General features: G+C 38.1%; 1 protein-coding gene and 1 long non-coding RNA gene across 5 annotated transcripts in view; one reads left to right on the forward strand and one right to left on the reverse strand.

The window, feature by feature from the left end:
* The window catches only part of LOC138808067 (uncharacterized), a 148,637-nt gene that overhangs the window by 97,614 nt on the left and 36,575 nt on the right, over positions 1-14,448 (forward strand). The window lies entirely within an intron of this gene.
* Positions 3,194-4,129, reverse strand: LOC138808062 (olfactory receptor 2Y1B-like). The gene has a single exon (XM_069994023.1). The coding sequence runs from the start codon at positions 4,127-4,129 to the stop codon at positions 3,194-3,196; it is 936 nt and encodes a 311-aa protein (XP_069850124.1).

The raw sequence follows: 14,448 nt of genomic DNA on the forward strand, positions 1-14,448 counted from the left end.
TAGATAGTGTCTCATGGGAATCCCCTCAGATCTGTAAATTCTTCCTTACATCTAGCCTAGTGAAGGCTCCCACAAAATTCATTGTCTGGATTCTATCACACAGAGAGCAACCTTTCAAATGCAGTATTGAGGTTATAATTTCTTTTTTTTAATTCAACTTTATTTCAGTGTAATTTATATATGTATTGTACAAATTTTGGTGTGTGAGTCTCTGAGCTCTTCATCATTTGATTATGGTTAAGAATATCATAAAATAACATTACTATCATATCCATGTGAAACATATTCTTTTTAGTAGTATTAAGAACATTCCTATTGCCAGGCGCTGGTGGCTCACACTTCTAATCCTAGCTACTCAGCTGGCTGAGATCTGAGGATGGCAGTTCAAAGCCAACCCAGGCAGGCAAGTCCATGAAACTCTTATCTCCAACTAACCACCAAAAAGCCAGAAGTGGAGCTGGGGCTCAAGTGGTAGAGCACCAACCTTGAGTGAAAAAGCCAAGGGTTAGTGCCTCGGCCCTGAATTCAAGTCCCAGTCAGTGTTCATAACACACACACAAACACACACACACACACACACACACACACACACACACACACACACACACACACACACACACACACACACACACACACACACACACACACACACACACTGAGATCTGTAATGGAAAATTTTATTGGCCTCCTTTTCTCTCCTACCCAGAGTCTCTGCTGCTTCTTTGTGCATGGCTCCATGCTCTTATTTGTTAAGTTACTCCATTTTTATTTTGTTTTGCTTTGTCACAGAAGTTTAAACTCAGGGCCTTGTGCTTGCCAGGCAGGTGCTCTACTACTTGAGCCATATCCCCAGTCTTGTTTGCTTTTATTTTTCCAAATAGAATATCACATTCTTACCCAGACTCCCAGCTGGGATTACAGACATGTATCACCACACCCAGCCTTAAGAGTTACTTTTTAGAGGGCCAAAGTAAGCATTAAAAAGATGATAGTCCCTTGATATTCTGCAAGATACTGCATGATGTAAGTGCTAGGTTTTACTCTACATTTAGTTGTGTATGTGTATGTGTGTGTGTATGTGTGTGTGTATGTGTGTGTGTGTGTGTGTGTGTGTGTGTGCCTACAGATCAAAGTCAAAGCTTCACAAATGCTAGGCAAGCACTCTTCCACTCATACACACTCCCAGCACTATGCAAAGTTCTTCATTTAGTTGCTTTGTCTATTAATCTTCTCTAGAAAGTAAATGTATACCAGTTGGCTCTTGAAGTTAGTAACTTTCTTTCCAGCACCTTAATTCACTATTTTAAAAAAAGATTTTTTAATTACTTTTTACTATTTTATTTTTATTATTTTTTATATTAAAAAGATTTTTTAATTAAAATATAAATTGATATTGTATTTTTTATTCAAAATGAGTCCTTATGCTTTAACTTGTTTTAAAACCTGAAAATATGACCGTCCATCTTTAATCATTGTTCTTTGGAAATGGCAATCACATGTTCCTTTGAGATACTGACTTCATTCTTTAGAGAATTATTTTTTTGGGGGGGGGGGTCCAGTCATAGGGCCTGAACTCTAGGCCTGGGCGCTGTCCCTCAGCTCTTCAGCTCAAGGCTAGTGCTCTACCACTTGAGCCACAGCGCCACTTCCAGCTTTTTTCTTTTTGCTGATGTGGTGCTGAGGAATGGAACCCAGGGCCTCATGCATGCAAGGCAAGCGCTCTACCACTGAGCCACCTCCCCAGCCCAAGAGAATTATTTTTTTAATTACGATTTTTAACATCTTTCTGTCGAGTGACACACAAAGTTATCAGCAGAAAAAAATGCTTATCACTTTCAAACATTTAGAGCAACTGTGAGACACCTAGTAAGAGGCCAAGTATGGGAAGATCTAGGCTGCATTAGCATTTAGGGTAGGTTTCCTATCTTATTGTACCACAGTAACACGTGCATTTCAGATGTGAATTTGGTATACATTCAGAATCAGATTTGTTTGTCCACCTCAAGGTAAAAAAGGCTGAGTGAAGAGGTAAAATTATCCAAAAAGCAATATACTTGACTTAGATAATGGTAAAACCTCTGTGCATCACCTTTATAATAATAATAATCATTGTCATCATCATCATATTTTTAAAGGCAAAATAGACAACTACTGACCTCTATTCTCTTCTGCAAGTTTTATAACCTTCATTTTTATTTTTATGCTTGCAATGAATTTAATATATGAGGATGAGATACAAAGGGTTATTTTCAAAGATGTCTAGTCTACCCTTTGATATAAACATATTACTTAAGTACATGAAAAGAAATGACAATGGTGGAATGTAAAAAAGCCAGTCTCCTCTTTGACCTTGTGCCATTCGATTTTCTTTCATCTCTGTGCTATAGGAACTATATTCTTTCTTTTGTGCTACTCGCTTTTATTCTTTCTTCTCTCTCACACCACTTCCTCTGGGACATTATTTTTTTGGCTCACGTTTCCTTTCTTCACTTTTCTCTTGCATGAAAATATTTTCTCCATGACAGCAAGTAGCGTGTGTGAGACCCTTGATACAGCTGATAAGATCTTCAGGCTTCCTTAACCCAGTGCTACCACAATAATTTTTTAAAAAAAATTCAGGTAGACAAAATGCCATCATATTTGAGACTGTATATACTCCATGAAGTTCTTCTGACCATAATCTCACTGTTGCTCCAAGTAAGAGTAACCTCTGGAAGGCTGAGAAGTGAAGTCATAATCCTTAGATAACTCGAAACAGCCATTGAGATGTAGGGGAAGGTGGTCATGGTTACAAGAAGTTAGAAAACTACCAGGGGACTCATGTCTTCTGCATTCAGGCAAGTGCTTTGTATATGGTGTTATCATGTTTGTTTGTCATTCTTCAGCCTCAGCAGTGCCTACAACCAATCACTATGAGCCACATATGGCTGGAATACATATTCTTTCCAAGCTCGTGGTGTGGATAGCTGTGATTGGAATCACCTTTGTCTCCTTGCAAAATGGTCATTGACACTAAGCTAGAAAGCATCTCAAGAGATCCTAATTAAAACTTCCCGCAGAGAAAGGCACTAAAACCAATGAGATATTCTGAGGGCTGCTGGTTTTCTAGTAACCAGTTGCCCTCAAAGAAGAGGATGGATTTCAGGCAAGGAAAGCTATGACAGAAAATGTTACTGCTTTCCTCTGTCTCCTCTTATCCGGAGTCTCTTTCTCTCCCCAATACCTTCCACAGAGCCCCTTTCACATCCTTGTTCCTCAGGGTATAAATCAGAGGATTGAGCATAGGGGTAAGTATAGTATAAAAAAGGGCAACAAACTTCCCCTTGTTTTCAGAATACTTGTGGATGGGCTGGAGGTAGGTGTAAATACCTGAGCCATAAAACAGAGAAACCACCACAAGGTGGGACCCACAAGTTCCAAAGGCCTTTCTGCGCCCAGCCACTGACTTGATCTTCAACACAACCCTGGCAATCTGTGCATAGGAGCCTAGGATCAGAGCTGCAGGAAAGACCAAGATGATGGTCCTAGCCACAAACATCTTGGCCTCTGTCCCTCCTGTGTCCTCACAAGCCAACTTCAGGAACATAGGCATCTCACAGAAGTAGTGATTCAGTTGATGGCCACAGATAGGCATGGCCATCGCGAGGCTGGTCTGAATCATAGAATTCACAAGGCCTACCACCCAGGAGGCAATAGCTAGTGATTGGCAGAGAACGGGGTGCATGATGGTCGTGTAGTGGAGTGGACGGCACACGGCAGCGTAGCGGTCAAAGGCCATGGCCGCCAGGAGCACACACTCTGTGGAGACCAGAGAGAGGAAAATGTAGAGTTGGGCCACACACCGTGCAAAGGTGATGGTCCTGTCAAACCCATGGAGGTTGATGAGAAGCTGGGGCACGGTGCTGGTGGTGTAGCAGAGATCCAGAAAGGAGAGGTGGGAGAGGAAGAAGTACATGGGTGTGTGCAGCCGAAGGTCCAGTCGGGAGAGGGCAATGATGGTGGTGTTGCCAAAGAGAGTCAGGGAGTAGGAAATTGAAATAAAGATGAAAAGGATGAGCTCTAGTTGAGGCCAATCTGAGAAGCCCACCAGAAGGAAGGCATCACCCCAACTGTTGTTGAAATTTTCCATAGCCTTTCACCTGCACAGCTAGAAGACAATTCTGTGCTTCCTACAAAGAATAGGGGTTGAAGCACTATTCTAAATAGCCAATAAATGTCCTCAAATCAGAGGTTTTATTTTCTATTCTTCTATTCAGTTATGTGTGTCCCATCTTCCCCTTCTCTTCTTACCCTGGTGATCACTAGATTAGCATGTCACCTCTGGTGGATCTCTAGTTCTGTCGCCTATTTGTTACCTGATTTTATCAGTCTGTTCTTTGGATCCAGTGCTTTCTTTCCCCAGAAATACCATGTATTTCCTCCCATCTGATACTGAGATCCAAAATTAGTGATGTGGAAACTGCTTTTCAGAAGCTAAGTGTGGAATTTGGGTGCTGCTAAGCAGTTGAACATCTGTCTAGTGTGTGTAAGCTCCAGAGTTCAGTCCCTAGAACTACAAAAAAAAATCTATAAAGGAATAAGGAAACAAAATCTAATATGCAAACGCAGTGTTAGTATTTCTATAGGTCACTCTTGCTCCTCTTCTTGGTCTTCTATGTGGACTGTTTAGAGCAAATTGAGGCCCAGGAATAGCCAGGCTGAGATATCAAGCTTGACTTCAGCTCAGTGAATATGGTGGTTGTACCAATCCTGAAAGTGCAACAGCTCCCACCTGTTGCAAAAGCCTGGGTGTAACTTCTTCATTTTAGGGGGAAAATAATTAGCAACCAGTGTGGTCCTTATCAGGAGTCATTATGGCTGGGATATCTTCTACCATTTTTCTAACTAAAAGAAAAAAAATCATTCCTGAGCTTTTCAAGTAGCATTGTTTCCCCTTTCCTAGCCAAAATTTTATCTTTAGTTTCAAACATTTGTAACACACTGAATATCTTTTCTGTGTCTTTTTCCTTTTCCAAGCTGTGAGCTTGGAGCTAGCGAAAACACTGGGCTTTAAAATAGTAGCATCTTCCCTTATGATACTAAAGTCATGTTAAATAACTTTCCTTGAATGAAACATTTGTTAACTTTCTTCAAGTCTCCTGAAAAATCTCCTTTTTCAAGGAAACCCAAGAATCAACCACTTGAATAAACTATGGCACTGGGTATGCATCCAATGTTGCTTTCCTCTAAAGGTTGCTATTTCCTAGGGTAAAAGAAAATCTAAGTAGGTTGTATGAAAGTTCAACACAAAGCAAGCAAAGAATCTAGTAAACTACAGCCATTTCATCTCTGCTCTGTATGACCTGTTTTGTCAAATGAATACACTAGTCTTTTTTAGTAAGTCTGCTGTACTGCAAGATCTTCACCAGTGTTTCAATACTGAATCAGTGGTTCCAGGAAGGTATTTAGCTGCCATATTTTGTACCCCTGTGGAAAAGATGGATACATTGTGAGTTTTAAAGGCAAAATGTTGTTATGCATTTAGCTGAACCTGAACCACTAAGGAGGGTTATTGAATGACTACTTTAGTATATATAATCCACCACTTGGTGAAATCCATGGTCAGATTCTGACATATCTGTAACACTCCCCAGGTCTTCCTGTTCAGAAGACTCACCTCCACAAGTCTCAGATCACTTCATTATAAAATGAAAAAAAAAACTATTTCACAAGATTTTGATGGAGATCAAATTCTCTGACATTCTGAGGTGATCATGAATGCATACACTTCTAGCCCCTCTCTGTCTATTTTGGCTGTTTTTTAAGTGCCATCCAACTTGGGCTGACTAATTTTGCCAGTATTGTATTCCCACTGTCAGTGAAATGCCTGGGGAATGAAAGGCTCTGAAGAGACATTACCGAATGAATGAATGAATGAATGCATTCCCTATCCTGACACCATAGTTGGTGCACGCAAGTGCCTCAGAAATTATTTGTTTTCTTGCAAAAAAAAAACACAACACTGTTTCATATTTCATAGCACAAGGATTTTAACCATCCCTGCTCTCATCAGGACATGTGGATTAGAGGGTGGGAGGCCCCCAGGGAGCACTCAGAGCAAATGCCAGCCTCTTTCTACTGACAGCCCTACAGATGGTGAGGAAAATAACCATGGTATGCAAACTTAACTGCATTCCATATTCCTCGATTGGTGACAGCTTTTGAAATTGCTATTTCTATTCATGACAGCCAACTATTTCATACCAGTGTATGGAATGAAGTTGTTGGGCTGATGTAACTGATTCCCAGTGAGTCACATTTTCATTCCAGCCATCATTGGATGTTCACAGAATATCCTTCTAAAATGTCACATCTAAAGGAAAGAGTCAGATCAGGTCATCTGCTTTGATCAGATAGGATTTTGATATTGCCCAAGAGGTTGGCAGAAAACTTGCTTTGGAATCAATGGGCAATAAAATCAGTAAAGTTCCTACATGAGAAACTTGTGTTTCTAACTGAGTTTTTAGTCTAGGAAACTTTTGTAAAAACAAGCTTAATAACTCCTACGCAGGCTTAAACACTTGGCATACGGAAAAGATGCAGAACAAATTTGATTTGTTCTCAAAAGACCAAAACTTAGAACTTGTGAAACTTACAAGAGGATAGATTGTGGGTAAATAAAGAGTAAACTTGACAAAAGAGTAGGCAAATTGACTGCTGGGAAAGGAAGTTATAATGCTGTAACTTCAAAGCTTCCTGTTCATTCAGAGACTGCAAGTTGATCTTTCAAGGTACTGTAAAAACTAACCTGCACTCACTAAACGATTGTGTGAGATCATTTGGGGCATCCTCCTCACCAACCCTGATCTTCTTTTTCTAATCTAAAAATACTTTTTAAAAAGGTATTTCTACTCTTTTAATCTCCTTGACATAGATTAAGCATTTTGCCATTTACATATTTGTTTCTGTGCAACACAAAATTCAGCAATTACATGTGTTCAACTCATGTCTGAATGTGTGCATGTATCTGTGTCTATATATGATTACTACAAATAATACATTTCTTGATGAGAAATTATGTCTAAAATGCTTTTCCAATAGCATTTTGTACTATCCCTTTCATGATTGCCCACAAATTTGTTGATATTGTCAGGTTATAAATGGCCAAAATCAAGCTTTTTTTTACTTGTACAAGGTTTATTTGAACAGGAAGGTTCTAGAAATCTTTCCTAATTGCCCTCATTGTTAGATTATACATTTAACATTTTGAATCTACTTTCACTTCTTCCTAGTATTCTTGCATGTGTAGTTCTCTTACTATAAGTGTCTAAGACATTAACTTACTATGAAACCCAGCTAAAGACCTTGCAAAAATCTACCCATTTCCCATCACCATCTTCTTTAGATTTAATCATTTTTGGATCTAGACTGTATCCCATCCTATGCCCAAGCTTTTTGGATGAGCTTCAAGACTACTAAATGCCCCAAACATCATCAAAACATTTTTCTCTATGATACAAGATAAATAAGTTTTGAGTCCATTCAACTCAAATCCATTCAAAGACTAAATTAATAAATCATTCTTAAGTGGTTAAGCTCTTAATTCCCCTCACAGAACCTTGTTTTCATCTAGGATGGGCTCCTTCCTTTTGTCTAGGTCTTCTATTATTTACATTGAACAATGATGACCATTCTCATTTTTTTCTCCTGCATCTGATGTTTACAATTGACTTTACATGTGAGCTCCCTGGAATTTTAGGAATTGTATTTTAGAAAGCACTTCAAAATGATTTTAGGTCAACACTCATATTTTATGTTAGAATATTTATTCCCCTAACTACATGCCATTGGGAGAGAGAGAGAGGCAAGTGGGAATACTTTAAACAAGTTCTACCTAATCAAGTGGGCAAATAGGTGGATATCTGGGTGATAGAGAAAGATAATCAGTAATAAAACATGCTTTGTATAAACAACATTTTTGTGACCTCAAAACAGGGAATTAGTAGGAATGAAAAATGCTATTTATAATGGAATACTTTTGCCCTGGTTTTTACTGGTGAATCTAGAGTAGCTAACTTTGTCAATACTCACTCAAGGCTCCAGCAGACAAAAAGAATGCATTACCACTCTCAATTCTACTTGCTTGAAAGGAGATTTGTGACCCAGCAGAGAGAGTTGACATCTAGAAATGTTCACTGTAGATTTGTCTCTCCTTGTACCCAGTTCCTTTAGTGTGAAGAAGCATGGATCAGATCTTCTGTCCTGGAAAAGTCATGACTATGTATTGTTGCTTTCTTCATCAGAGAGGCTGCTGAAGCTCATCACCTAAGGAGTGGTAACACACTCCCTGAACATCCCATGTTCACTCTAAAAGACTAAAATGGAGCTGATGTTTTATCAAAACATCTCTTGACCCTAAAACTTCATGCATCCCATATGCTCTGGGGACATTGACAGAGAACTCCTGAATAACAATAAAGAAAATAATTGTTTGCCAAGTGTAGCCCTGGAGACATGTGGGCCCCAAGGTGGGCAATTAGAACTAACTCACACACTCTCCAAGATCTGCCTCACAGGCCTCAGTTCTCTTGGTTATCCACGCTCTGCCAAACCACAGTTGCCTATGTGGGATTTCAGGATACACCCTCTTACTAATTACACTACTGTGTAGCCTGGGATTCCTCACACTTCCCTACTTGGACACTGATCACTTCCCACCTGTCACCAATCAAACCTAATCCCATGTCTTACATGAAGTTTAGGAATGTCACTACATTTGAAATCTTTTCATGTTCTAGACTCAGGTAAACATTAAACTTGAAGAAAAGTTTGATGTTTTCTCTTTTTGTCACATGTAAGATTGTTCTGTACTTCTCATTTTTATCCTCTTTTTGTCCACAATGAACTAAAAAAGCCAACATTTTTGCCAATATAATCCGAATATTCTATTGGTAAATCAATACTGTTCAAAATACTGTGGGGAGGGGCTGGGAAGGTGGCTCAGTGGTAGAGCGCTTGCCTTGCATGCCTGAGGCCCTGGGTTCGATTCCTCAGCACCACATAAGCAAAAAGAAAAAAGCCGGAAGTGGCGCTGTGGCTCAAGTGGTTGAGCACTAGCCTTCAGCTGAAGAGCTGAGGGACAGCACCCAGGCCCTGAGTTCAGGCCCCACGACCAGACCCAAAAAAAAAAATACTGTGGGGAAAATCGATAATCAAAATAACCTGTAAGACATCATTATGTAATGTAGAGAATAATGTAGAGAAATAACTCTGCCCTTAGAAAATTTTCAGTCTTAAGATGCTTTGTTGACATGCTTGAGAACTGGTTTCTCCATCAGTAGATGATGTTAACACAGCCTCTCCTGTACCATTGTTTGTGGACTAATGACAAAATGTGTGTGAGGTCCCTTACTCATCATGCACACATAAATTTAATGTCATATCTTGTTTTCATAAACACTAATCAATCCTATAGCCATAATATTCATGATACCTATTATTATTTCCAAACAAATCTTATATTATTTGTAAAAGACTGAGTGGGTGTTGAGAATCTACACATGTGCAGGTTGGTACTATGCAAACATGGGCAAAATTTGGCAAAATTAACCACAAATTGAATACAATTATGCTTCTTATTTGTTTGATGTATAAAGAGAAAAGGAGGGAGAATGATGGAATTTTTAACAACATTTTGCTACCTATAGAAAATTTCTGTTAAGGGGCTGGGAAGGTGGCTTAGTGGTAGAGCGCTTGCCTTGCATGCATGAGGCCCTGGGTTCGATTCCTCAGCACCACATAAGCAAAAAGAAAAAAGCCGTAAGTGGCGCTGTGGCTCAAGTAGTAGAGCACTAGCCTTGAGCTGAAGAGCTGAGGGACAGCGCCCAGGCCCAGAGTTCAGGCCCCATGACTGGACCCCCCCCAAAAAAAGAAAATTTCTGTTAAATTACACAAAATAATGGGTTTCCTTGATGTTCCATATGATGTCATTTTGATCAACAGACCACAGATACATCAGTGGTCCCATAAAAATATACTGCATCTTAAAAATTGCTATTGCAAGCCAGGTGCCTGTGGCTCCCACCTGTATTCCTAGCTACTCAGGAAGCTGAGATCTGAGGATCATGGTTCAAAGCCAGCCTGGGCAGAAAAGTCCATGAGACTCTTATCTCCAATAAACCACAGAAAACAGGAAGTGGCACTGTGGCTCAAATGGTAGAGCACTTACCTTGACCTGAAGAGCTGAAGGACAGTGCCCAGGCCCAAAGTTCAAGCCCCATGACCAATAAAAAATAATAAATAAATAAATAAATAAATGCTATTGGAATCAGTATGACCCACCTTGTGATCTATTTGAGAGAATATTCCTTGACCTGCTGAAAAAAAATATGTATTTCAGAACTCATGGATAAAAATATACTAAATATCTTAAGTCCATTTGATCTATGGTGCAGTTTAATTATAATATTTATTTGTTGTTGTTTTTTTGTCTGTACATGCTATCTGTAAAAGAGAGGAAAGTGGGAGGATTGAAGTAATCCAGTATTATTGCATCTGGATATATCAGTCTCTTTTTGCCCAATAGTGTGTTTTATACAATTGTTACATCAATTTGTGCTTAAATTCTGTATTGCTATCTGAATGTAATGTTTCTCAACCTTGTTTTCAATCTCTGATATTCATTCTTCTGCTTGATCTAGTCTATTGATTATGCTTTCTATCATTCTCCTTCCCTGATTTTTTTCCTAAAAACTCTCATTTCACATTTCTGTCTCTAAGTACATCATTGAATTACTCTTTTTTTCTTTTTCTTTTTTTGTCAGTCATGGGACATGAACTCTGGGCCTGGGCTCTGTCCCTCAGCTCTTCAGTTCAAGGCTAGTGCTCTACCACTTGAGCCACAGCACCACTTAGCTTTTTCTGCTTATGTGGTGCTGAGGAATCAAACCCAGGGCCTCATGCACACAAGGCAAACAGTCTACCACTGAACTACCTCCCCAACCCCTGAATTACTCTTTAAAAAATTATTTCCTATTTATCCTAACTTACCTATTTTGTTTCATGCACTCTGATGTAAATGTTAATTAAATGTCAATAAAATTCCCCAATAAAGTGAAAAGCAATAGAATTACACTCTGTCTAAAATAAAACAAATAGGGTGATTGTTGCTAGGCTAAAAATTTGATATCTAGACTGCTGGCAAATGGCTTTGACAGCTCAAGCTGAAGGAAGTGACACCATTTGGAGCCGAGAAATGTTTATTTTGTTTATCTGGTGCAAAATAATCATGACTAATTCTTCTCTTCCTAGTTCTTGCCCTATCTTCTTGAAATTCTTTTTCTCTTTAGCTGTACTGATATTCATGTTACTCTTATTGAGGAGAAAACCAAAAGTTTTGTTTCCTCTGAATCTACACACAAAGGAAAACCATAGCTCACGTGTGTGTGTGTGTGTGTGTGTGTGTGTGTGTGTGTGTGTGTGTGTGTGTGTGTGTGTGTGTGTGTACTGGTCCAGGCCTTGAGCTCAGGGCCTGACACTGTCACTGAGCTTCTTATCTCAAGGCTAATGCTCTACCAATTGAGCCACAGTTCTACTTCTGGCTTTTTTGATGTTTATTTGGAGATGAGGCCAAAGGACTTTACCCTGCCCTGGCTGGCTTCCAGCCATGATCCTGAGATCTCAGCCTCCTGAGATCTAGTATTATAGGTGTGAGCCACCAGTGCCTGGCTGAAATAGTGATCTTTATATGAAGCTTAGCTCATAATTCCCTACCTAAACTGTATAAAAGGCAAGGCTGAACTCTCAGACATTCCCATTGAAATTTGTCTCCTTCTATGGTGGACAAAATAATGAATACGACTTTATACATTAGAATCATTATAAAGTGAACTCATTCAATCCCCATATGATCTAATATTTATACAAAAATATATGTGGGAAGAATCATGCACATCACCAGTGACTCTCATATGTGTGAATTACAATCACCAGGAGGGCTTGTTAAGATGTTGTCACCCTCCCCACAGAGTCTCTGATTAATAAGTTTCAATGGTTCCAAAAATTTGCACTTAACAAGTTTCTAGGAGATGATAATGCTGCTAGCTTAGGGCCCCTGAGACATTGGTCCCCCTGGATAAACACTGAAAACCTGTTTCTTCTATTTCTAATGTTTCTTCAGAACTTTTATCATATGAGATGCTAAATGATGTAAACAGGAATTTTTCTGTATCTAATGAGATGATCATATATTTTTGTTCTTAATTCTAGTTATGTGTTATACCATTTTTGTGGATTTGTGAATATTGAACCACACTTGCATTCTTGTACTTAAGCCAAATTGGTCACAGTGTATGATCTTATTGATAAGTTTTCACTTTTAATGAATTCCATTTGTATTTTATTAAGAATTTTGACACCTATGTTCACAAAAAAATTGGTTTATCATATTTTTGGGTCATTGTGTCCTTTTCCAGTTTGGATATTTGGGTAATACTGACTTTGTACAATGAATTTGTAAGTGTTCTGTCCTTTATACTTTATGAAATTTTTTAGGTACATTTCTGTTAGTTCTTTAAAGATCTGAGAGAATTCATCAGTGAATCCATCAGCTCAGGACTTTTTTTTTTTACTGTGAAAATACTGTACAGGGGGGTTACAATTACATGGGCAAGATAATGAGTACATTTTTTATCAAGCATTGTAGCCTCCTCCTTTGTTTCCCCTTCCCATCCCTTCCCATCCTCCCCACGCCCCCCACCCAATTCAGGACTTTTTTTGTAGGTATATATATATATATATATATATATATATATATATATATATATATATATATATCTTTCAACTTCATTGTTTTTTTTATAGATTTGTCTAGGTTTTTCATAGAGTTGTTGCTGAATTTTGGAAGGTAATGTGTTCCACAAATTTATTCTAAATTTTCTAATTTATTGAAATATAAATTGTCAAAATACCCTACTGATTTGCATGAGGCTCTGGATGTCAAACATATATATTATAATAGCCCCTTTTCATCTCAAATTTTATTAATTTGGGGTTTCTTTCTTCGTTTGGCTAAGGTTCTGTCAATCTTCTTTACTTTTCAAAAAAAACCAATTCTTTGTTTTCATTGATCCTTTTATTGTTATTTTTTACTCCATTTCATTAATTTCTGCCCTGATATTCATCATTTCTGTTTATTTACTTGTTTGGCTTGTTCTTGTTTTTCTAAAACCTTCGTTTTTTTTAAAATTCTCTCTGTTTTATTAATGTAGACCTCATAGATACAAAGGTAATTATTCTTAGAATTATCTTTGATGTGTCCAAAAGGTATTATTAGCAAGTTATACTCCCATTTTCCTTTGATTTTTAGGAAGTTTTTAATGACCTCTTGGAGTTCTACAATGATTCACTAATCATTCAAATGTGAATTGTTCGTCTCCATGAATTTTTATAGTTTCTGAAATTTCCTTATTCCGTGAGTTTTATTGTTATGATTTGATAAAACAGAAGAAATTATTCTTAGCATTTTTTGTTGTTGTTGGTTGTGGAGCTTGAGCTCAGGGCTTTGATCCTGTCCTTGAGCTTTTTTGCTGAAGGTTAGTGCATTACCACTTTGAGCCACAGTTCCACTTATGGTTTTTAGATAGTTAACTGGAGATAAGAGTTTTGTAGACTTTCCTGTTTGGGCTAGCTTCAAACCCATGATCTTTAGATCTCAACCTCCTGAGTAGCTAGCATTACAGGTGTGAGCCACTAGTGCCCAGCTTTTGTTTTTTAAAACATATTTTTTATATCCTAAGGTGGGATCTATTTTAGAGAAAGTTCCTTGGTCCACTGAGAAGAATGGCCTGTTGGCTAATTTTTGGCTCACTTTAGTGACAGGCTTATTCAGAACTTCCTCTCATTTTTAAGTTATTTGTCTTTATTAATACGTTTTTGGATGGTCTCTTTGTATATTTTGGATATTAGCTCCTCGTCAGATTTGTGGTTTACGGATTTTTTTTTCTATTTTTTATTAGTTGTAGTAAACTTTTGTGTATTTCATAAGCTTTTCTTTTATTATTTTTAAATTAACTTTAGTTGTATTTAGCAAAGCAATTTATGAATACATTATATCTTGATTGCTGTCACCCTTTTCACCTTTCTCACCTATTCCTCCCCTACCTACCCCTTTCCTCATCTTCTTAATCTTGTAGGATATTCATTGGATTCTTGACTGCATTCTCCCCTTTGTCTCCTCTTCATTTCTCTATACCTTTCCCCTTGCTCCCAGCCCATCCCTTTAGAATACCCACTTTGTGGTGTTTCTGTTTGCTGAACTTTGACTTTGCCTGCCTAAGGAATTATACTATTTGAGTATTTTCTTCCATTTTCTAAGTTACTTTTTTATTTTGGTGATTGTTTCCTTTTTGGTAAAGAAATACTTTTAAAATTTGATATAGGAACATTTCTTTATTTTGTTTTTGACTTGTT

The sequence above is a fragment of the Dipodomys merriami genome, unplaced genomic scaffold (genome assembly GCF_024711535.1).
Source record: "Dipodomys merriami isolate MVZ:Mamm:240054 unplaced genomic scaffold, mDipMer1.0.p SCAF_44, whole genome shotgun sequence".
Taxonomy (NCBI): domain Eukaryota; kingdom Metazoa; phylum Chordata; class Mammalia; order Rodentia; family Heteromyidae; genus Dipodomys; species Dipodomys merriami.